General features: G+C 55.8%; 1 protein-coding gene across 1 annotated transcript in view; it reads right to left on the bottom strand.

The window, feature by feature from the left end:
- Positions 1 to 3,564: 3,564 nt before the first annotated feature.
- ADAMTS2 (ADAM metallopeptidase with thrombospondin type 1 motif 2) overlaps positions 3,565 to 22,864 on the bottom strand; it is a 223,772-nt gene continuing 204,472 nt past the window's right edge. Inside the window, exons 15-22 of the mRNA XM_040622615.1 lie at positions 22,215 to 22,295; positions 20,360 to 20,526; positions 18,625 to 18,784; positions 16,653 to 16,785; positions 15,647 to 15,854; positions 14,030 to 14,159; positions 13,614 to 13,703; positions 3,565 to 6,994 (exon numbers count right to left, since the gene is read on the bottom strand). Of these exons, the coding sequence (XP_040478549.1) occupies positions 6,537 to 6,994; positions 13,614 to 13,703; positions 14,030 to 14,159; positions 15,647 to 15,854; positions 16,653 to 16,785; positions 18,625 to 18,784; positions 20,360 to 20,526; positions 22,215 to 22,295 (1,427 nt within the window). The 3' untranslated portion in view covers positions 3,565 to 6,536. The remainder of the gene's footprint in view (positions 6,995 to 13,613; positions 13,704 to 14,029; positions 14,160 to 15,646; positions 15,855 to 16,652; positions 16,786 to 18,624; positions 18,785 to 20,359; positions 20,527 to 22,214; positions 22,296 to 22,864) is intronic.

A 22,864-nucleotide genomic window follows, 5' to 3' on the forward strand; every position in this document is an offset into this window, starting at 1 on the left:
AACCGCTTCAACCTCACTGACATCTGCACAGCACCCTACTCAGCAACAGCAGAATATGCACCATTGTCCAGCGCGTGTGACCACATAAAAGGCCATAAAAATGTCTCAATACATTGAAAAGGATTGAAATAATGCAAAGCATGGGGTTTTCGGGCACAGTAAAATTAAATTAGAAAAATCAACAACAGAAAGAAAAAATTGGGAAATACCCAATTATTGGGAAAATTTAAAAAACACTTTTAAATAACCCACGGGCCAAAGAAGAACTTATAGGTGAAATTAGAAAATATTTGAACTGATGGGGCGCCTGGGTGGCACAGTGGTTAAGCGTCTGCCTTCGGCTCAGGGCGTGATCCCGGCGTTATGGGATCGAGCCCCACGTCAGGCTCCTCCGCTATGAGCCTGCTTCTTCCTCTCCCACTCCCCCTGCTTCTGTTCCCTCTCTCGCTGGCTGTCTCTGTCTCTGTCGAATAAATAAATAAAATCTTTAAAAAAAAAAAAAGAAAATATTTGAACTGAATGCAAATGGAAATACAACATATCAGCTAATTTACAGAGTGCAGCTAAAATAGCACATGAGGGCAAATGTGTAGCCATAAAGGCCTATATTAGAAAACAAGAAGGATCTCAAATCAATAACCTAAGCTTTCATGTTGAGACACAGGAGGGGGAATCACTGCTTCCAGGTTACTGGATGACCTCGAGCTCTTAGGAGCAAGGTGGCGTTTCTCTGGGATCCGCGTGTCTTCTGTGAGGCCCACAGAGGTGGAGCTCTGTTCCTCCTGAACCCAGTGGCCAGACTTGCTCATGTCTCAGCATTTCTCCAGGACCGACCCACCCCAGGATGGTGTGGAGGGCAGCACATTCACCTGTCAGCCAGTCACCATTCTGGTTCCAAGACTGCATCTTTCCTCTGGACTGGTGACGGGGTTCTCAGTATTTGCTCCTGAGCCTACTTCTAGCTGTTTATTTGAATACTTGCTCTGTGACAGACAACTCCCTGGATGTAGTCCTCAGGCTCCACAGTCACTGGGGCCTTAGACAAGTTGTGCATGGGGATACATTGCATAAAGTGAAAAAACGGAAGAATTTATATTGTGCAACCACTAACTAAAAGCTGACATAGCTATAACATTAGGGGGGAAAGTTTCAAGAGAGAATTAATGCTGGAAATAACATCTGTTAATTCCTAAAGATGAGGGAAAATGTTACCAAGAAGAAATGCAATTAAAAATGTGTATGCTCCCATTAATGTGGCCTCAAAATAGTAAAATGGCTTCTTTTTTTTTTTTTAAAGAAGGGTAAAAATCAATAAAGCTGCAAGGAGAAATAGAAAAATCCACAATTGGCGAGAGGTATTAGAACAACTTTCTATCACATTAATAGAAGAAGACAAAAAATCAAGATATAAAATATTTGACTAACACATTTGACATAATGGACATTTATAGAACTATATCCAACAACTTCTAGTTACAAATTCTTTTCAAGTACAGGTGCGATGCTTAGAAAAACCACATCCTGGGCCATAAAGGCAACTTCAACAAATTTCAGAGGGTTGAAATCTTCTAGAAAATATTTTCTGACCACAATAAAATAGCTGGAAATCTGTAACAACCCATAACTAGAGTATCTCTTAATGTTTGGAAATTAAGCAACATGTTTTAAAATAACTCTCAGGAGTCACAATGGAAATCAGAAAATATTTGGAATGGAATGATAATAAATAGTTGAAATACCAAAACTTGTGGGGGATAGCTAGTACTGTGCTTAGAGGGAAATTTGTAGATGTAAAATGCACAGAATTTTTAAAAAAGAAAGAAAAGTTGAAAGTTGTGATCTGAGTGTTCACTTAAAGAAACTAGTACCTTCGTTGAACCAAGGCAGTGGTCGCTTCGATGCACGGAGGCTGTGTCTTTGTGTATCTTCTCTGTGTATTTGAGGCTAGTGTCTTGCTGGAGCCCTCACAGAGAACAGTGTGGAAATCTCATTCTGAAAGGCAAACAGTTCCTGGTCCCGGTCTGTTGTCTCCACTTGCCATGAGTAGGTGTGAAATCTTCTGTGTAGGAAAGTGGCGAGTGTAAGAAAAGACCCTCCAGGACGTCTGCATGACTCGAGTGGGCATATGAAAATTTGGGTATAAAATCATGGGAGTATGGCTAAGGAGCGACTCAACTCAAGACAGTAAAGAAACGATGTGGGGTCATGAAGGGCAGAGGGACTGGCCACATGGCCTCTCAATGGGCGTGTATTATGTTCCCTGGGCTAAGGATGTACAGTAAGGCATAAGCCATTGACTATGACCATGCATGGCCGCTCGGTGCCTGGGAGTCAGGGGCTGATGTGGTGTGCAGAGGAGGGGGTGGTGGCCAGGACCTTGGTAATGTGATCATATGCTTCTCCTAGCCATTAACCAGCATGCCTCAGAGAGCACAGACAGAACCTTCCTTGCCTGCCATTCCTTCTATACCTTTGCAAATACCTAGTTTCAGTCAGTTCTGCTCACCCAACTGCACCTTGCCCCCACCCCCACCCCGCGCTTCCTAATACACACACTCACACCCATCCCAAGTTCCTCTCCCCCGTTATAAAGGACTAACTGCACTATAACAATGGAGTCAACACAAGTTACAATGAATAGGATGAGAAATCCTATGCATTCCCAAGCCACCTCCAACCTCAGTACAGATTTGTAAGTTTGCCCCCTCTCCCCAGCACTGTGCACACATGGTCTGTCTACCTCCTCCATGGCTGGGGGTATGGGGAGCAATCTCCTTTTCCTTCAACCTCCCTCCCTCTCCCCAACACTGCAAATATCAAAGAGGGCCAGAGAAAATCGGCTTGTCTTTAAAAGTGGAATACTGATTATGAGGTGTGGGGTTGCCTCATTTAGCAAATAAATGCATAGGACTCTCAGCTAAATTTGAACTCCAAAGAAACACCAAATAATTTTTTAGTATAAGTGTGTCCCCAGTTTTTTTAAGAGACAGAGAGTGAGAGCGAGTGGTGGTGAGGGGCAAAGGGAGAGATAACCACAAGCAGGCTCCACACCCAGCATGGAGCCCCGCACAGGGCTCCATCCCACAACCTTGAGCTCATGACCTGAAATGAAATCAAGAGTCAGACGCTCAGCCGACTGAGCCACCTGGGCGCCCCAAGTGTGTCCCAATTTTATACTAAAACGTTATTTGTCGTTTCTCTGACATCCAAATTTAACTCAACATCTAGTAATTTTTCTGGGAACCCTAATTACAGGAGAGAAGGGGTCGTAATCAGGGAGGAGTTGGAGTCAGGGGATTCTTCATCTCCTCCTGGAGCTAAAGGTTAACTTGGAAGCTACGGGCTACGTGGTGTCTTCTGGGCAGGGGAGCTGGGCGAGGGACCCGTCCTTCTGGGTGCCCCTGGCCCTTCACGGGGTTCCGACTTGAGCAGCCATGGCTCGGTGCCCCCTGGTGCGGCCCACACCCACCCCTTGGCCTCACGAGGGCAGCACGTCCTTCCACGTGGCCCAGTTCAGGCTGAGGACGGGGGTAGCATACTCAAGGTAACACGCACACACAGGCATGATGTGCAAAAACACAGACATTTTGACTTTAATAAGTTATAAAATCAAGAAGCCAATTTTTTCTCTACAGAAAACAAATGTGTTGATGGCTGTGATCAGTAAGATAAACGCTGTGATTTGAGTTCAGCACCATGATGATTCCTGGGGCGGTTGCCTGGCGTTTGGGGATACAGAGTCCTCCCGCTTCATCTCGAAGGAGCGCTACTGAGCACCATTTATAGACGCCAAACAAACAACCAACCTTAAAATACAAACAGAAGGCTTATACGGGAAATTCCATGGGTTTTCCAAAAGGAGCAGATCAGAGAGCCGGGTCCCCAACCCCAGCAGGAGTCTCCCCACAAACGCAATTTTCTGGAGCCGCAGACAGAGAGCTCTGAGTCTCTCTATGGTGCTCCGCAGCCTCAGCTAGAAACCCTCCTTGGCCTTCAGGCTGCAGGGGCCTCCAGACACAGACGCCGGCTCTGGAAGTTCAGGACTGTTGCTAAGCTGGCTCTCCCACCGGTCCTGAGCTCAGTGGGGATTAGGAGTCTCTCAGAGTCTGCTAAACCCTGTGTTCCTTAGACAGAGAGACCTTGGAGGACCATCCGGTTCTAGAGAACTCAGAGGGTATATGGCCCCAGGCACTGAATATGATGGCCTATGGGACGGTGGCCATGCTGGCCTACAGTTCCCAGAGGGCGTCTCTCTCCTTCCAGAAGAAGACAGGCAACCCTGGGTATGTCCTGCCTGGAGCCTCTTCCTGAAGCCTTCCAGCCCCAAGACATGTAGCCCTGCTCTGCCGGGATCTGGGAATGGAGTGTTCCCATCCTGAGCCCCCCAGGCTGAGTAAACTGAGTAATACTCTCCGGTTAGGGTCAGTCACCCTGAGCTTCCTCTGCATTCCAAGACAGACCCACGCAAGAACTGCCCAGTCCTGCAGCCCGTGAATAGCACCAGTGGCCCTGGGTTCAACCAGTAGGGGAAAGGCGAGGCATCCATTTCCTGATCAGAGAGAGACAGGAGTGCAAAGTGCTGTAAACCACATCTGTTAAAGAAGTGATACTATGAGAGATACCCAAAAAATGTTTTCTCCAGTTTGCTTCTAAGAGGCAGCAAGCTCCCTTGAGACACCAGGACATGTGTGAGTATGTGTGGGATGCAGTGACAGAGGGGAGGGAGGCCGCCGGACCAGGTGGGGATGAGAGGCAGTTAGTTATCACCCAGCGGGGAGGTTAAGCATCATGCCAGATAGCGTTCTCACTGGTTCCTACACCCTCACCTTGTCCCTTAGATCACACACAGGCACACACCCACACACACACACAGATCAGAAAAACATACTTAGCACCTCAGACTCAGTGTAAAGTAGCCATCATGGTATTATCCTGAACCTCGGTGTTCCCATCCATAGAATGGGGAATTTTAGAGAGCTCTTTCTCTAAAATCTATGACTGGTGAGAATACAAAGGCTCTAGAACTTTCCTAGGCAGGGAAAGCTTAAGAATTATGTGTGAGGAGCAGCTCAAGGGCCCTGGATCTTATAATTTGGGGAAGTTGAGGCTACAGTTCACAAAATATCCATGCAGGGAGGGGTAAAAATTAGCCACCGTCCTCCCGTCCACCCCCACTCCCTTCCTGTTTCTCTCTCATTCACATCTTGCTCACAAAGCACCATTCTGCCAAAAACAGAAGTTGTAAAAGTTTGGGAACAGCCAAAGATAAAGCGGGTTCTCCCCACCTCCCACCCTGTGCTTCCCTGATCTCACAGGTCCCTGCTGGGACTTCCAAGGCACAGAAGGAGGCTCCATAGGGCTAGACAGGGCAAGGCCACCCCCACAAGCAAAGCTGGTCTTCAGGAGCCAACCTGAGCCCGCAGAGCCCCATCTCAGAACCCCGAGCATGGCTCCCACAGTGGCAGCCACCCCCTCCCACCCCTCTGGGAGAGTCATGGGCCTTGCATGCAGGCCAGGGTTCGTGGAGATGAGAGAGGCCTGAGAGAGGCTGGAGCGCACCCCACTGTCTTCTCGTGGAGAAAACGTGGCCCACTGTTTAGATCTACAAAGTCCTTAGTACCTTCCCAGGAAGGAGCAGACGGCTTCACAGCTAAGTCTGGGCTGAGGCGAACAGCGGGCATGAGCACCAAACGGGCCAGGTGGCTTTTCTGAAGTCCTTCCTCCAAGAGGCTTCATCTGGCCAGGCCTGGAGACCAGAGGCTGCAGCCTGGCAGCTCTAGACCCTAACAGACCTTCCAGACCCCCCTGACATATTCTGAGTTGAAGTTTAAGGACTGAGGATTTTCGCACGCAAAGCTAGACTTCTACTGAAAGCACATTATCTGGCATTGGGGGCCAGCTCCCCCAGAGGCAGCAATGGCTGGAGCCCGCAAGCAGCTCTAGCGGGGTGCACCTCCCAGGTCGGTCGTGGTCCCCGGCGGGTGACCATGCTTATCCTCACCACCTGCCTGCCTTGGAAGTCATTGGCATTCAAGTTCACGGCCTCCACTTCATTGTGCACATCTTAGTGATGGGTCGATTAGCAAATCACTTTATCCTAGGAGTCCCCACGGACCTCCCTCGGTCTGGGGAGGGGTAGGAAATGTCCCGCGGCTCCAGAAGGGTTGGTCACCACCAAGGAAAGGAAGATGCCCAATCACTGCTCAGGAACTTGGGGACGTGTCTCCTCTCTCCGAGTTAGCCTCCTGCCCGCCCTCACTGATGGCGCTCATAGAGCCTCTGTATTCCTCTCCATCCCACACCTGGTTCCAGCACGGGACTTAGAACATTCCGGGGCCGGGGAACAAACACGTGCGGAGCGGGCTGCCGTATGCTCACAACCATATGCATAGATGTTTATGTCATTCTCCCTCTCTGTTTTCTCAAAACCCTTTTGGAATCAGAAATTTTTCCTTCATCTCCACGATTTGCCATCCCATGGAATATATCTATAAGCAAGGGGGAAAAAATGCTATGGATGCTATCTTTCCATTTTATTAGAACTTCCCGAGCATCTCTCTCTTCCTCATCTCATCAATGAGCTCTTGGATTCTCTGGTTTTTGGTCTTCTCATACGGGCTCGGTCGTCGAGGGATCAGGTTGGGAGGCTGGACCTCCTCGTCCAGGCCGCTGATTTTGTAGGGCACGTCGACTGCGTTGGTGTCTGGGTGATCCTCGGTGCCGTTGGTGCTGGAGGCATTGAGGGGCACCCGTGGGGGCGTGCCCGGTGCAGGCTGCACCTCCATGATGAGGGTGGGCACCGGGAGGGTGGGCACAAGCTCTTCAATGTCATTGAGCTTCCCGGGCGGTGGCTCGGCCCCATCGTCCACCTCGGTGAGGTTGTCGTGCAGGTTACAAGACTTGCAGCACAGCTTTTGGTAGCCTGGGATGGAGCAATAGCGAGACAAGACTTCCATCCTACAGAACATTGACTTGTCGCCTTGGCAGCGGCCCTCTGAAAGAGAAAAGTGGGACAAATAACCAAAGGACAGGGTAAGGGGGACCTGGTTCCCCCAGAGGAAGCAGGAAGAGGCGTGTAGAAGAGCCCAGAGACAGCACAGCGGCAAGCGAGCTCACGCAGAAAGTCCCTGTGGTTCTGATGTCAGAGCAGCCCCGGAGCACAGTGCTGCCACATAAGCTGTGAGCAATGTTCCCCGCCTCCAGGCAGGCCCCCGGGGTTTTCTGTCTCTCTCAAAGTCTGAGACAGACATGAGGCGTGTCTGTTCTTAGGCAGTGATTCCAACTCGTCTTAAACAATGGGACTTCGTCCGGTTCCTATTTGATAACCCAGCGGTAACCCCCATGAAATCCTGTGTTGGAGTTTGGCCCTATAATAACCTATAAGCAGTAATGATAACAAAATTGAACGTGAAGGAACCAATTTCTAAAACCCAACAGAACATATCCCAGAGCCTTGGTGGTGGCCTCACCATGTTCGCCCTCAGTATGTTCCCATCCTCACTGAACTTCTCTGGACTTGCTTCCCCTCACCTCGACTTACCGCGCAGCCTGCCACACTGAGCTCCTGGCCAACTCCCCAAAACTGCTCCCTAACCTGGTGCCTTCGCACAGGCTCACCCTCCTCCCCTCTCCTTCCTGCCCAAGAAGCTGGCCGCCCACGGTCTAGCCTGCATGGCTTCCGTGACAGCCTGGTGTCTCTGCCCACACAGCTGCCTTCCTCTGGGCCCAGCTCCAGCTCTGTCTACAGCTGTATCAAACTGGACCCTTGAACTCCATGGGGGTGGGGGGTGCCAACCCCCGTGCACTTGAAACTCCACATCTAACTTTTGCCTCCCCCCAAACTTAACTACTAAGAGTCTACTTTGCCCGGAAGCCTTACCAATCCCGTACAGTCGGTTAACATAGATTTTGTATGGTATGTGTATTATACCCTGTGTTCTTACAATAAAGTAAGCTAGAGAAGAGAAAGCGCTATTAGGAAAATCATAAAGGAGTACAGTGCTGTATTTATCGCAAGAATCCCACGTGTAAGTGGGCCAGTGCAGTTCAGACCTGTGTGGTTCAAGGTCAACTACGGTCCCACCCACGCAACCCCCCTTGTTCTTGTTCTTAACTCTCCTTCACTGTCTTCTTCCCCAGTTTCCTTCCCTCTTCCCTGCCCCCCACCACCTCATCCCACACACAACACAAAAATTGAGAGGACTTACAAGAATTCACTCGACAGGAAAGAGTAAGTCATGTGACAGCACAGCAGGGGATGTCGGATCCCTTGTTAATTTCCGATCCCCAGCCTCAGTGGGCCCCCTACCTACTGTGTCTCTGCTCAGCCACCCTCTGCCATCCCCAGCGAGCATCTCAAACCTTTCCCGCCCTCTCCCTCTGTGACCGCCTCTCCTCCTGAAGGGAAGGAAGGATCCAGGTGGGAAGGAAGGGCCAGCCAGGGGTGAAGCCCCCTCTGATGGCTCTGAGGGCCTGCGCCAACATGGGGCGCGGTCCACACCCACGCCTGCGGCTCCGCTAGCCCACAGAAACTTCCTGCAGCAACAGACAAGCAGGTCCCCTCCCACTCGGGAGGTCCTGACGGCGCTCGCTGCCTGCCCACTGCTCCAGCCTGAAATCTGCCCTTCCGGGCTGGTGACCCCCTGGGTTGGACACTGACTGCAAACCCCTGGAGCTTCAGACTCTCGGAGACAGCTGCCTACGAGACGGGGCCCTGACCTCCGCAGCCCCCAACGTGCCAGAGACCCCGCAGGTCCAGCGCAAGCCTGGGGCCTCTGCTGGACCCCCTGTCTCAGAGAAGGGGCTCTCCAGCGCACAAGCCAAACCCCAGGTGCCCCCCCCGTCCATTCACTCCTAGGTCCGTCAGTATCTCCTCCTCGATGCTCTCCGATATGTCCGTGCTTCCCTCTCTCCCACCTCCGTGGGGTCAAGCTGCTTTACCTCTTGTCTACACTGTGCTAAAAGTCTTCTTTCTGCCTGCCTATCTCAATTCTTTCTCCTTCTTGTCCACTATCCTGCTCTAGTCAGAATGCTGTTTTTCAACTGAAGATGTGACCATGTCACTGTCCTGACTGAAGCCCCTGTGTTACCCCTCGTTTTCAGCGTGAAGACCTGTCCCCTTCACCTCTCTGGCTTCCCTCAGGCCTTGGACCCCCTGCTTTATACTGTGCTCCCTCTGGTCCCAGGGCCTTTGCACATACCATGTCCACTTCCTCTGTCTTCCTTCAGTTGCTCTCCTCTTCTCTTCTAGGCTCAGCTGAAATGCATCTTCAGGCAAGCATAGCCTATGCTCCCTTGGGGGGCCCTCCCTTTCCTAGCACTCTATCCCAGTTGGCAAGTTCACACTTAATTGTCAGATAAGTTTGCCTGACCTACAAACCAAGTGGAGTGGTCCTATTTGAAGCTCAGGGGTGCTCAGAGCCCCACCTGCTCCCTTCCCCACTCCCTGGCCCTTCTCCCCTTTCTGGCAACCTCCAGGTGAGCCGAGTGAAAACCACTGAGGCCCAGGCCTCGACAAGACAAGGACAGAGCATGGCTGGAGGTGCTGCTGGGAGTGGGGCCATCCCTGCTACAGAGCAGCGACCTCCCATCCCCTGTGCCTTCTCCTTCACACAAATAACAAGACTGCTGGTAAACCTCTCCCTCACTTCTCTCCCGCAGGCTGGGACCCTGGGAACCAGACGTCCCATAGGTAGAGGGCAGGGGTCAGCTGACGGCACCCGTGGGCCAAGTCTGTGCCTCCACCTGGTTTTGTGAAGAAGGTTTAACTGTTACCATCTGGCCGTTTAGAGAAAGCTTGCGGACCTGTGGTCAGGTGCCCGGCAGTGTCCCAGTGCCCAGGTCAGAGCCTGATGCAGAGAAGCACTCGACAAATGTCCTTGAATACATGGGCGAATCGGGGCTAAGGGTCCATCTCCCTGCCACAGGCAGGCGATGGCTGGGGGGCCGGGCCCAGGTTCCTTTGATCAGTGGCTACATTGCTTTATGTTTTTAAAAGTGAGAATGAATGAATGAATAAATAATTAAGAAAGCCACAGGCCAAGAGCTTGGCTACGCTATTATCAGCCTAGACAAATTTCAAAACCATCATTCCCAACCACTCTTAAGGACACCAATGGTTGGGTATTTTTAAGTTTTATCACTGAGCAGAGAGCCCTCCAAGGGGAAGGGGATTCCACCACCAAGGGACCCATGACGTGTCCAGAGGCAACGGCTGGCGGAGGGTCCCTACACCCAGAGAAAAATTCCACTTTCCTAATACTTGCTCTTCAATAGTTCCCAGTAGCAATGACCTAGCAAGACCCACTCCCTTCCAGCGAACAACAAACCACTGAGAGCAAACCCATTCTCATAAATTGAAGCCATTGGTGAGCCCTTCCCACAATCTTGGCTCCAGCCAAATACCACCTGTGTTCTATTTTGCCCACTAGTTTCCTCCTTTAAATGAACTCCCTTTTTAAAAAAACTTAAAATTTATTTTAGAGGAAAACTTTACACTATCACCGTTAACGGGAAAGGAGCAGCGGTCAATAAAGGGGACCCTAACCGGGAATGCAAAGAGAAATTTTAAGTGGGTGTTTAATCCCTCAAACTCCAGGAAGACAGCCCTGCCTGTGCGGCTCCAAGCCGCAGAGAAGCCAGCAAGCGTGAGGGAGATGTTGGCACCCCTGCTCAGTGGGGCTTCCCCTCCAGGAGCCACGAAGGGGACAGGGAGCTAGGGAGGGGCTGCTTGGGGGAGCTCAGGCCATATTCACGCACCACCTCAAACCTGCCTGTCTCCCACGCTTCAGGAAAGGCTGGGATGGGGAAAACCTGGTTCTCTTTTTCCTCAGTCGAGCCTCACACAGCATTTCACTATGCAAAGTTTGGGCCTCAGGGTAAGGAAGCGTGGGACCCCCGTTGGCCCGCGTCCTGGTGCACCCCAGCTGTCTCCGGGTGTCGGGAGCCCCTTCAGCGAGGGTTCCTTCTGGTCCGGTTGGGCAGGGACAACTTGGGTGCAAGTTGTCCGGGTCTCCTGTGTCTCTGGAGCCAGGACTCCTTTCAATGACCAGAGCTCTGGGCAGGGTGAACCTAGCCATGCTACTGTGACCCCACACTTGCATGCTGGCACCTGGGGCCTAGCCCTGTGCCCTGAAGCCTGTCTCCATGACGCTGCGTGGCCCCATGTCGTCCTTTCTCACAATCTCCTCCTCCCTGGCACGGGATCCCCTTCATAGGAAAGGCAGGAGAGAGAAGCCCACTGGCGGGAGGCCCCTGTTGGATCCTGACCCACTGTCTGGTCCTGGTCAGCGAGGTGAGCAAACACTCCAGGCCCCGTGGCTTCTGAGGTGAGGCCTCGGGAGACACGGGCAGGCACCCCTGAGCACACGCTCACATGAATGCACAGGCCAGGTGCCCAGAGCCACTGCTGCCGTGCCCTTCTCCTGACCCAGACCCCCAACCTGAGAAGTGGGCGCCTCTCCCTCCCCGAACAGGTCGCCTAAGGCTGAGAGCTGTGCCAGCAGCCAGGGCAATGGCTTGAAAGTGGCTCAGGGCACTGTGGCCTGGACCAGCACTGCCTGGGCTCCTGACCCCACATTCTCACTCCACTGATCCCAGAGAGGGGGAGAAACCCACCCCTGGGCCCTTTCCCTGACGGTGAAACCTCCATCTGTGAGGAGAGAACCCAGATGGTCCCACGAGGGGCTCTCGTTTAGCAGGAACCTTCAAAAGTCAAAGTCACAGTGGAGTATCTCCACGGGCTGCTGTCATGGTTTGAAAAATGCCTGGGATGGGGGGGTTACATCCTGCCGTGGGGGAGGGGCCTACACAGCCACCTTGGGCAGGGGGGCAGGCGGGGGATGGTAGTCATTTGAAGCAGAAACCCAGCCACTAATGCGGCAGAAGGGCAGCCGCGGAGGTGAAGAGAAGGAGCCAGCCGCGGGCCAAACCCACGCACCCAGTTTCACGGAACTTTTATTGACTTTATTTGTGGGATGCATGACAGGAAGTCTTTCCATCGTTAGTGAGGAGAAAAGGTCATTTCCACAGTCACTTTGGCACACACTAACGTTGTCTCATAAAAAAACCAGAAAAGCGACGACAATGGAACCTAGGTATTACGTCATTGGATACATACAAAACACTAATAAAATATCCCTGATAAACCAAAGTGCATATAGACAGAGAGCACGATGCCCAGGACCGTACCGCACCTTCCCAGAGGCAGAGTCACTCACGTGGCCTAGTCAAAGTTGGAAGTTAACAGTCGTGAGAATTAGTATGCATTACACACCGAGTATTTACATAACAGTAGTCAGAGCCGGGGAGGAGGCAGCGGGATGCTGTTAGCAGGTGGCAGGGGGGGTGGGGGTGCGACACGGGGCCTGGGGCATGTCAGGGGCTGGCGCGCTGCCCTCTGTGTAAGGCAGCGCCCGGGACGAGGCTCAGCAAACAGTCAGTGCCGACTGGCTGCGCGGCCTCAGAGGGGGTCTCCTCTCCGCAGAGCAGAGCGGGCTGGAGCCAGCACGCCCGGGGCTCCCCCCCACCCCGCACAGGCCGAGGGCTGCAGGAAACCTTGGATGAGCCAGAGGGCCTCCCCCTGGGCCGGCGCTGCCTGCCTCCTACCTGGATCACGACCCGCTCTGAAGCTGGAGTCAGCAGCCAATTCTGTTACCTTTCAACTTTAAGGCATTTTCTACATAGTTTTATCTAAGCAAAAAAAGCAATAAAAATTGAGGTAATTCTGTAGTTGTTCACACTGGTAGGTGGCCGCATCCACATCAGACAGTCTCTCTCTCTCTCTCAATCTCTCTCTCTCACTCTCTCACCTCTATGGATGGGGTCATGTGCGCACGATGAGAAAAGGCCATTGGAGCTAATGGACAGAGAGTGAAGTGGCGGTGTGTCCCCATGTCCCACTGGAGGGACACGTCCCCTGCCACCTCCGTGTGACCCAAACCCCCCGAGGGGATGGGGCACGGGGGCCAAGGGCTGTGGAAGTTGGACGCAAAGGCCACAGGAAGCAGGCCACAGTCGCACGAGTCAGGAGGACACACTGAGCACAGGGTCAGCAGCAGCAGCAACAGCAGGGGCGGCTGGGGAGCCCCCAACGCACCCCTGGAATCTCGGGGCTGGGCCACCCGGCGCGGCAACACAACATGGCGCGCCCCAGAACCCCTCTGGCCTCGCCTTGCTGGTGGGCGGCGTCTGAAAGGGGACCAGCGGGTTTCCCCCTTGACTTCCGACCGGCAGCTCCAGCTTGGAGGGATGTGGCCCCGAGAGGTGGTCACCAAGTGGTCACATGTGCACTCTGGCCTCTGGCCCCTCCAGCACCAAGACAGATCTTTGCCCCTTTACACGCCATCACCAACCAGGTCCCGGCCCCCCACAAGAGGCCAGTGCCCCGGGGCCATGCCTCTGCAAGGCGGGCCTCCCGGCCACACAGCCGGGGCAGCTCCAAAGGAGACGGCCGAGCACAGAGGCCCGGGAGAAATCAGATTCAACCGAGAGAGCGCTCAGGAAGAGTCAGGGAAGTTTTCCATAGAAAGAGAGGAGGGGAGCCCACGGCAAGCTCCACAGGGCGCAGGGCATGCACTGGAGGGCAGAGGCAGAGTTATAAACGGGCCGGTTACTTGACGAGGTCTTCTGGACAGGAGAGTCGGGGTCCGGTCGGGACAGCCACTGAACCACGTAGCTCTTCTTGGAAGGATCGGAGATGTTTCCTAGAGAGGAGAGGAAGGGCTGTGGCGGCTAAGGCCCCACACTGGGCCCTCACGCACCCACCGCCCCAGGCATTCGGGGGCAGCAGGAGGGCCCTGACTCCCCAGTGTGCTGTTCATGGTCACCGTGAATCTGCTTCTGTCTCCCAGACCACCGGGGAGCTGCTAGGAAGGCAGTCAGGGCTGAGTTCCTTCCATTTCCAACTAGGGAAAGGTCTCAGCCCTTAGCCCTTCCGTCTAGGTCACAGATGCTGAGTCTGGCCCAGCCCCCCTCACCCTGGGCCTGCTGTACACTGGGGGCTGGGGACCGGGGGCAGCAGAAGGCTTACGGGGACAGGAGCCCAGCCTGCAGATCCTGGCTGTCTCAGGCCGCTCCTCACGGCAGATCCCGAAGTTGTCATCCGCGGTTCGGCAGAGCACGGGCCGCTCCTGGGTGCCATTGCCACAGGTCACCGAGCACTGCAGGTGGAGAATCGCCCGTCAGAGCCCGCCTCCCATGGTCAGCCGGGTCTGAAAGAGCTCCCATGCACGTGACCCGAGAACATACGGAAGGTGGTGAGGGGCAGAGGATAGAGTACGTGCTACGGGCCGGTGCTGCCTTGCCCAGCGTCGGGTGGCCGCCTCTATCTCCCGAGGCTCTGAAGAGAGGATGCATGGGCCTATCTCTCTGAGTTACTACGAGTTAGAGCAAACATACAGAGCCTGACACTTCAGGTTCTCAACGGGCATCTCCCTTTGGGCCCAGGAAAAACTCCTGTGTGCTGGGGGCTGCTGGGAGAGCTCTGACCTCGTCTGGGAGGTTTTGGCAGAGGACCCCTGGACACAAGGCCCTATGCCACCAGCACCGTCACTGGCCCCTCCAGCCCGGCGCCCCCTCTGCCTTACCGCATGGGGCCCAAAGCAGTCACACCCACACTTGGCCCAGCCCCGCAGGGAGAATTCCCAAGTCCTCACATTATATAGTACAGGAAAGGGTGGCCTCGGCAGTCCTGGGCTGCTCAAACCCTACAGAGCCCCAAGGAAGGCCTGCTTTCAGGACCGGGATTTGGGAAGCTCCTGGGGACCAAGCTCATGGAATGTTCTGTCTGGGGGGAGTGTTGCTGCACGCCTGAGGCCCTGAGTCACACTGCACCAGTCTGTCCAGTTAGTTTATACCAACATTGTGCTTGACGGTGAGCACCTGCCTCCCCCTGGGGGGTCTGAAGCTTCAGTAACTAGAGTCGGGCACACACGGAAGCCCCTGGACACCCAGGCTCTCGGGGGCTCCCCTAGTTGGCAGCATTTCCTGTGTGTCGTCCCATGCTGCGCTGAGAGAACAAAGTGCGCCCCTGGGACCTCACTGGGAGGGGACACCTAGAAGCTCGTGCCTGGCTTCCCCTGGGCTTGGCCACGCACATTCCCCCTTTGCTGATTCCACTCTGTGCTTTCACTGAAATACACTGTGAGTGTGATGACGTATGAGTGCTGTGAGTCCTTCCGGTGAATCACTGAGCCCGAGGCTGGTCTTGGGGACCCCAAACCACCAGGCCTGTGAGCTGGATGTCAGTGCTCACGTCAGCTCAGCCCTGGCCTCTGGACTGCTGCTCCAGCCCCTGAGACCATCCTCACTATTCTTCCCAGCTGCAGTCCAAGCCCTCCCTGGCCCATGTTCCCTCCTGCCAGCATGGCCGGCCTTCCAGACCACCCCTCTGCCCTCGGTCTCCCAGGACTCCAGGCTCCTGTAGCACATGGCAGCCTCTGCCCTGCAGAGTGAAGACCCATTCCAGTCAGTTTCTCAGCGGACCACTGACCATGTGGCACCCCCTGGTGCCCTGAGACCCACAGGATATGGCCTGGGGCCAGGAACTGCATCCAGACCCAGGTGAAATGCTCTGACCACCTTGGTCCTGCCCAAGCTGGATTTGGGGGCTGAGGATACAAGGCCGGGAGCCAACAGGACCACTCACCTGGGACCAGGGTCCAGCCCGCCACCGCCCGGGGCAGAGCTCACGGTTGCAGGCGCGGCGGCCCTCGGGCCGGGCGTCGTTGCAATGCTTGGTGTGCACGGAGCGGGTGGTGTTGTTGTGCAGGGGCTGTACGCAGCGCACAGAGCGAGCCTGTGTGCCTGTCCGCCCGCAGCTCTGACTGCAAGGCTCCCATTCACCTGTGACCCACCTGTGGGGGCAGAAGCAACAGGTCAGCCCCCTGGAGAGCCGTCCTGGCTGTGGCCCAGGGGTGCAGAGAGAAGGCAGCCTGCTTCCCCGGGGGCCTCTTCCCCTATTCTCAAGAAGATGGCATAGAGCCTGGAGGGGGCTCTGTCCAAGGTCCTGCAGGTGACAGTTCCACCGCTGGGGGGGCCTTGGGCGGGGTGGGGGGCATGGAAAGCCCTGGGTATGTCCCTTCTCAGGCTCCTGGCTCTGCCTTCTGCCCTCAGTGGCTGCTGACGTCACAGACCCTTCAGGGCAGCAGGGTGGACTCCCTCAGCACCCATCCCCACTCAGCCCCCACAGGTCTATGTACCAACCACCCTCTCCCCTCAGGGCCCTGCAAAAGGAATCTGGGCCCCAAAACACAGCCCTGCCACAGCCCTGTGCCAGAGGGTCAAGGCTGCAGCTGCCACAGTGAGCGGCCTGGGGAACATTTACTACAGAACCTGAAGCAGGCCGGGCCCCTCTGAGCCTCAGTTTCCCCATCTGGGCATTAGCACATGTCATCATCTCTAAGATGCACATGACTGTCTCAGTGCAGCAGGTGCGAAGCAGGGCTGCACCACAAAGCCTGCGGGGTCTTAGACTCCATGACACGTGCTGAGGGAGAAAGAACCCACCAAACGTGGCAGGGGATGTAAGGCCCAGAGCTGCTCAGAGCCTACACCCCACACCTGCCTCTCCACGAGCCCTGGGGGTCTGCCTTCTCCTGTCTTTCGGGACCCCGGGCTAGGGGTGGAGGAGCCGGGCAGCCCCGGGCACTCACACTGGCTGGGAGCACTCCTGTGTGTTGCAAGCTCGGCGGATGGCTTTGGGCTTTGTGAGGGCGTCGCAGAAGCCTCGGTGTACCATCTTGTGGTCCAGCCTCCGGCGGCAGCCATACTTGGTGAACTGGGAGCCTAAAGACGAGAGCTTGAGGGGGCTCATGGGGCAGTGTGGCCCCTCCAGGGGGCATGGAGAAGCAGCTCCATGGGCAGCTTCAGCCCTTTTCTCCCCAGCCTTCTGATGGGAGGGGGGGCAGTGTGCCAGGGCCGGGCCTTAGAGATGACCAGCCTCGTGTCCACCCAGCACCCCAGGCCCAGTGAGGTGGGAGGCTGGGAAGAGTGGCCACCTTGTTCCCTGGGCCCTCAGCTGGCTTCCTGGGGCAGGAGGGAGGGCTCTATTTCCTCTCCATCGCTCAGCCACGTACTCCACCTTGAATTAACCTGCACTGAGGCCCTGCGATGAGCCAGGAGGTGGCTTAACACAGAAACGTGGCCTGCAAGGCTCCTCCCACCACAGTCTCAGGCAGCTGTTCTCAACTGGGGGCAATTCTGACATCGGGCAATATCTGGGACACTTAGTTGTCACAACTCAGGGTTGGGGGGTGCCTGCATCTAGCAGGTAGAAGCCGGGGATGCTGCTCAGCATCCTATAATCCACAAGACAGCCCCCACGAGAATTACAGAGAGAATCCTAGAGCCCAGTGTGTCAACAACTCCAAGGTCTCTAAACCCCAGGCTAGTGGGTGAGACGGGAGACAATGTGGCCGGACAGCCTGATCTAACCTGGGTGTCTGGAGATGTCCCAGAAAGCAGAGAACAGAGGGACTCTGGTTTAGTGGGAAGGCAGTATCGTGGCTCCCAGGGAGGAGACAGCCTGTGCAAAGGCCCTGAGGCGGGAGCACGGCATGTCCAGGAAAAGCAGCTAAGGCCAGTGTGGCCAGGGCCTGGTGGGCAAGGGGTGGGGGCACTGATGCAGTGGGAGAGGTCAGCAAGCTTCCCAGACCACAGAGACCATGAAGAGAATTTCGTTTTTATCGCAGGAGTAGAGGGAGCTGCTAAAACCATGCCACCAGTGCCAGAAAGGGACCTTTAAGAAGGCACTCTGGGGGTGAGAGCAGACACACAAGGGCCAGCTGGGGAGCAAGGATGGTGTCAGGACGGGGAAGACGGAACAGCAGATAGGTCCAAGAGATACAGAGGAGGGAGAGTCAGCAGCACGTGCTGCTGAAATCCAGGGGGGCAGGACGGCTCAAGGGAGGGTTGGGAGCCATCCACCCCGGTGGGAGCCCCGCAGAAGGAGCTGTCTACCCGCCTGGGCCACAGGATGGGTCTCCTCCACTTTGGCAAAATCCTCTCTGTCCTCTAGGTGTGGGACCTCTGAGGGAGCCTGTCCTGGCTACCTGCTCCTGCCTCTTGGCTTGTCCTGCCCCCCAGAAGCAGTGACCACATGTGGCGGACCAGCATCTTCCTGTCCACCTGTATGTCCCACCCAACTGTGGCCTCTTTGAGGTCCAGGGCAGGTGGGACACCTCTGCAGGAAGCCCTGCCCCAGGAGGGTCAGGAGGCCCTTCTGAATGAACGCGGGGAAGGACCCCCACAGAGGGAGCCCCTCTCCGGGTCTCCAGCACGGCCTGAGTCCCTCCTGTACCTGCCTCGTGAGGCACAATCCACCCAAGCCGTCCTCACACCAACCTCCCGCCAGGCCAGCCCCTCCCTCCCACACCGATGCAGCTGCATGCTGGTGACACCTATGCCCCACGTGCCCTTCTGGCTGCCTTTGGCCCGCTGACCCGAGCACCCCCTTCCTTCCCGCCCTCTGCCCCCTACCAGGTGGGTCACTGTCTTGGCCTCCTGCCTCTGGGGCCAGTCTTCTCGTACTAGGCGCATCCCGCAGGCCAGGCAGTCAGCAGGGCACTGTGGGCTCAGGAAGCCCTTTGCCCAGAAGTCCCCTCCAGCTCTGAGAAGGCCCCTCACCTCCACCGCAGGGCTTGGAGCACGGAGTCCACTTCTTGAGGGCCCACTCGTAGCTCACAGAGTCGTCCTCCAGGACGTTGTTGCCGTCCACGTTGAGTGAGTCCTCGTGGATCATGTACTTGTAAGTCAGCGAGATCCGGGCGTCTCCCTGTGGGATGACCTGCGCCCGGGGATGGTTGTGAACGCGTCTGCCCCACTGTCCACCCGCCCTCGGCGGCCAGTTTAGAAACACATGCCCCAGCCCACGTGCAGACGGTTCTCTTTCTGTGCCGTCGTTATGTTCTAGAAAGTGCCCGAAAGCTCTGAATTCGCTGATCCTGCACCACGGCTGGTGGGGGAGCATGGGGCGAGGGTCCTGCCAGCCTCTGGTCAGGATACTTTCATCCACTGTCAATACATAGACTTATTTTATGTGTGTTTCTGCTCGAGGCCACCTTGGTTTATGCGGCTGACTCGTTCACGCTGACCTCACGGCCGCTGCACTGAAACTCCGGCCCAAATGAATGGGCCAGCACACTGATGGGCACACCACCCACGCTTGTGCTCGGAACACCCGACAGCACTCGACGCTACGCCTGGGGCCACTCCAAACGGCGAAACCATCCCCCCAGGTGGCACAAAACTGTGGAAAGTGCAGCCCCACACGCACGGGGAAAAGGACCCTGGTTTTCAGCACAGGACTGAATGAGGAGCAGAGCGGCCCCCCGTTCCGCCTCCGCGGGGACGACTCAGATCTCTTGTTGCTCTGCCCGCGGTCTGGGAATGGCTGTGGAATCACCACCAGCAGAGACACAGGGATTACTAACTCGCTTCGGCAAGCAGGTGAATTTGCCAGTATGGAGACAGCAGCCGCCGAGGCCCGGCTGCGTCTGCGCTGCCACAGCCAGGTCACCGAGGGCACTTCCGGGGGTGAGGTCCCTGCAGGTGAACTGAGCAGAGGGGCGCACGTGCATGACACACACCCATGCCACAGCGGCCCGCCCTGGTATCCCCGGGCTCAGGTGCCCAAACCCAGCCACGGGCACTCGCCTTCGAGGAGGAGTTAAAGGCCCCTGAGCCTTATCTGGAGTGTTTTAAATTTTTCCCAAATAAAACATTTTACTTATGCAACTGAAATTAACTTTCAAAAAACGATTAGAAAATCAAGACCCCAGGGCACGTGGCTGGCTCTGTTAGTGGAGCGGGTGATTCTTGATCTTGGGGCTGTGAGTTCGAGCCCCACGTTGGGTGTAGAGATTACTTAAAAATAAAATCTTGAAAAAAAAAAAAAAAAGAAAGGAAAAGAAAATCAAACCCCCTCTGGATTCTCATCACCAGGAGCGGGTCTTGGATGCAGGAGAGTTGGGGTCTAGCCCCGCTTAGGGACAAAGTCCCATGTGACCTGGGTCTGGGAGTCTAACCTCCTGAACCCCACCAATCACTCCTGGGGCACTGCAAGATTTGGATGGGATGGCAGACGTGAGCAGACATGATGAAAGGTGGCCGTGAATGCCATTTGGAAGGGGAAACTGAAACCCTTAGAGGGGAGAGTTTGACTGCGGTCTCCCGGGGCCCAAGGCAGAGCCCAGATTCTCATGTCTCAAGGCTCCATGTCTGACATAGATGGAGACCTTGGTCCAAAGGGCAGGCCAGGGGAGCTGTTCCAAGAGGGGCCCGAAGGACCCAGCGTCCCCAGCGTCCCCAGGCACCTCCTCCATCTCCATCCCAGGCAGGCCTGGCCCCTGCCAACACTTACCAGCACGGTGATGGTTCCGTGAAGTGGGCCCATGGTCTGCAGTGTCTCCCGGCCGTCCTCATCCCGGTACTCCCACTCCACACCCATAGCAATGAAGGTTTTGGAATTGGGATCCACGTCATTCTCTTCATTTAAAATGAACTTGCCTGTCTCCAGGTTCTTGACGGCTGAGAACGGCAGAAGACAGCCCCCCCGCCATGATCACTCAGGGGCAGGAGCCGGGCACGTTGGGAAAGAGGCTGGCAGGGTCCACAGGACTGGTGAGGGGAGAGGTAGGGAGCAGATCCTCCTGTCTGTCCCAGCCACCCTCTGCCAGGGACCCGTCTGTGCCAGGGACGGCCCAGATCGCGTGGGAACCAGCCTGGCCCTCTGCTGCTCGGCGGAGCTACACTTCCCAGGACCTTTTCCTGGATCTGCCCCCACAGGCGTTGGGGGTGCAAGGGCTTCACGCAGCCGCTGTCGGGGCCACCTCCCTGCAATCTAATCAGAGCCACTCTCTCCTGCACCCCCCCCCGCCCCCTGGGCACACTGCTGGGGTGAGGCTTCCTGCCATCGGGTGGGTATACGTCCAGCTGAAAAGCAGAGTCTCTTCACCCCAACCTGGTGCCCTGTGAGGTCCCCACACATGGTCAGAGGCCTGGCTTGACCAGGGGGTAGCATGGGCCACAGGGAATACCCCAGGATATGCAGGTGTCTGAGCCAAGAACCAGGTGGTCAGGAAGCCCCAAGCTTCCCACAGTGTGGATGGCAGCTACTGGGGGCCTGCTGGAAGATTTTAGGAGGGCCCCAGACAGGGATCACAGAAGGAGGAAGTTGGTCCCTGCACAGGTCTCCGGTAGTGCTTGGTCCATGCCACAAAGGAAGCCTCAGCAGGGGCCTGCAGGCCCTCAACTGGCCACCCACCTTGGCTCCTCTTAAGCAGAGAGATCAGGCCCCAGACCTGGAGCCTGTAGCAGGAAACTGTGTAGATAGAAGTGTCTTTCCCTCCAGGAATCAACTTTAGATTTACTTTCCACTTAAGGCAAGTGGTACTGGTTTTGCATTTTGGGTAGCAATATAAAGTTTTCTCTTAAAATAGGGAAGAAAGAAAAATGTGCATTAAAACAGAGTGGGGTGTTTGCTGTGTGTCAGTGGAGGTGCCCGACAGTGGCACTTTGGGAGCCCCTGACCCAGTCCAGTCTCCAGGGCATGAGGAGGAAGGTGGGTGGGGCCCAAACTGGGAGAAGGGACTTTCCAGGATCTCCCCAGTGACCCCCAGCATTACTTTGGACTTGAGCCCACGACCACCCAGGAGGCAGGACCAGGTGCCTTCAGGGGGTGGAGGTGAGGATGGGTGAAGGCTGCAAGGGGTCATGGGAATCTCGGAGGGCACGGTCCCACGGGCAGGCAAGGTCACTCAGAGTTTTATGAACATCCACATTTGCAAGAGATGCCAGAAAGCCCTATTTCCAGGTAGAATCTCTTGAGTTTAAAATTAAACTAATTGGAAATATGCAAATACAGGTTGTGACCCCATCCGCAGGCCAGCCCAGGCGCCTTCTCGTTGGTGTGGTGGCTGCTGCCCAGGACTCTGCCTGCCTTCCAGTGGGTAGGGGGGCCTTCCCCCCTGGCCTTGAGATGGAGGAGGGGGTAGGCAGTCACCATTCTGTGGGCTGGGAGTATGGCATGCTTTAGACACATGTCCCTCCCCAGCTGCTGCCAGAGGAGCCTTTCCACCAGGAGGTGACCCCAGGAAAGATCCCCGTGGGCTGAGCCAGGGACAAGGGAGATGGAGCTGCGGCTGGGCCTCCCAGCCTGACCTCTGACCCCTGGGCTCTCTAGCCACCCCCAGACCTGCTGCGCTTCAGAGACTCACCCAGGTGGTGGCTGGTGCTGTCTGCCTCCTGGATAAGCAGGTGTCTGGCTCCTGCTGGGATCTCAAACATCTTGATGTAACCTTTGTTGGGATGTGGGGAAACAAAGCCAAATGAGTCAGAAGAGGCTGCTGGGATGCGGGCAATGCATGGAGGGGTCTCGCCCTCGAAGGCTGTTCCAGAGGGCTCCACGTTTCGTGGGCTTTGACCGCCCACCCGAACAAAGGCCGACAGGAAAGGCAGTGTGTCCCAGCAGGCCAAAGCCCTTCTGCTCCTCTTCAAATCCCAGGTGCTCCCTGGGCCTTTTCCCTTGGAAATGTGGCAGGAACCCTCGGGACGACCCTGGGGCCACACCTGGGCTTGAAGCTAAGATGCCATGTCTGGGAGGGAGGCCCTCAGTGAACTGCTTGACCTCCTGGACCTTAGCCACTTAATCTGCAAACTGAAGACCCCTGGGCTCCCGCACCCTGGTGCCAGCTCTGAGACATGGTGATGGCCCTCTTCTAAGAGGCAAACCAAAGTGGCTTCTCCCCATTTCAGACAGCGGTATAGACACTGCAGGCTCACCCAGAGAGCTGTTTTTCCAGAGCTCAAGTCGGCCGGGGACCCCCAGTTCCCCAGCCCCATCGGCGGCTCCACAGTCGTGCTTAGC

The sequence above is a fragment of the Ursus maritimus genome, unplaced genomic scaffold (assembly GCF_017311325.1).
Source record: "Ursus maritimus isolate PB19 unplaced genomic scaffold, ASM1731132v1 scaffold_5, whole genome shotgun sequence".
In the NCBI taxonomy this organism is placed as follows: Eukaryota; Metazoa; Chordata; class Mammalia; order Carnivora; family Ursidae; genus Ursus; species Ursus maritimus.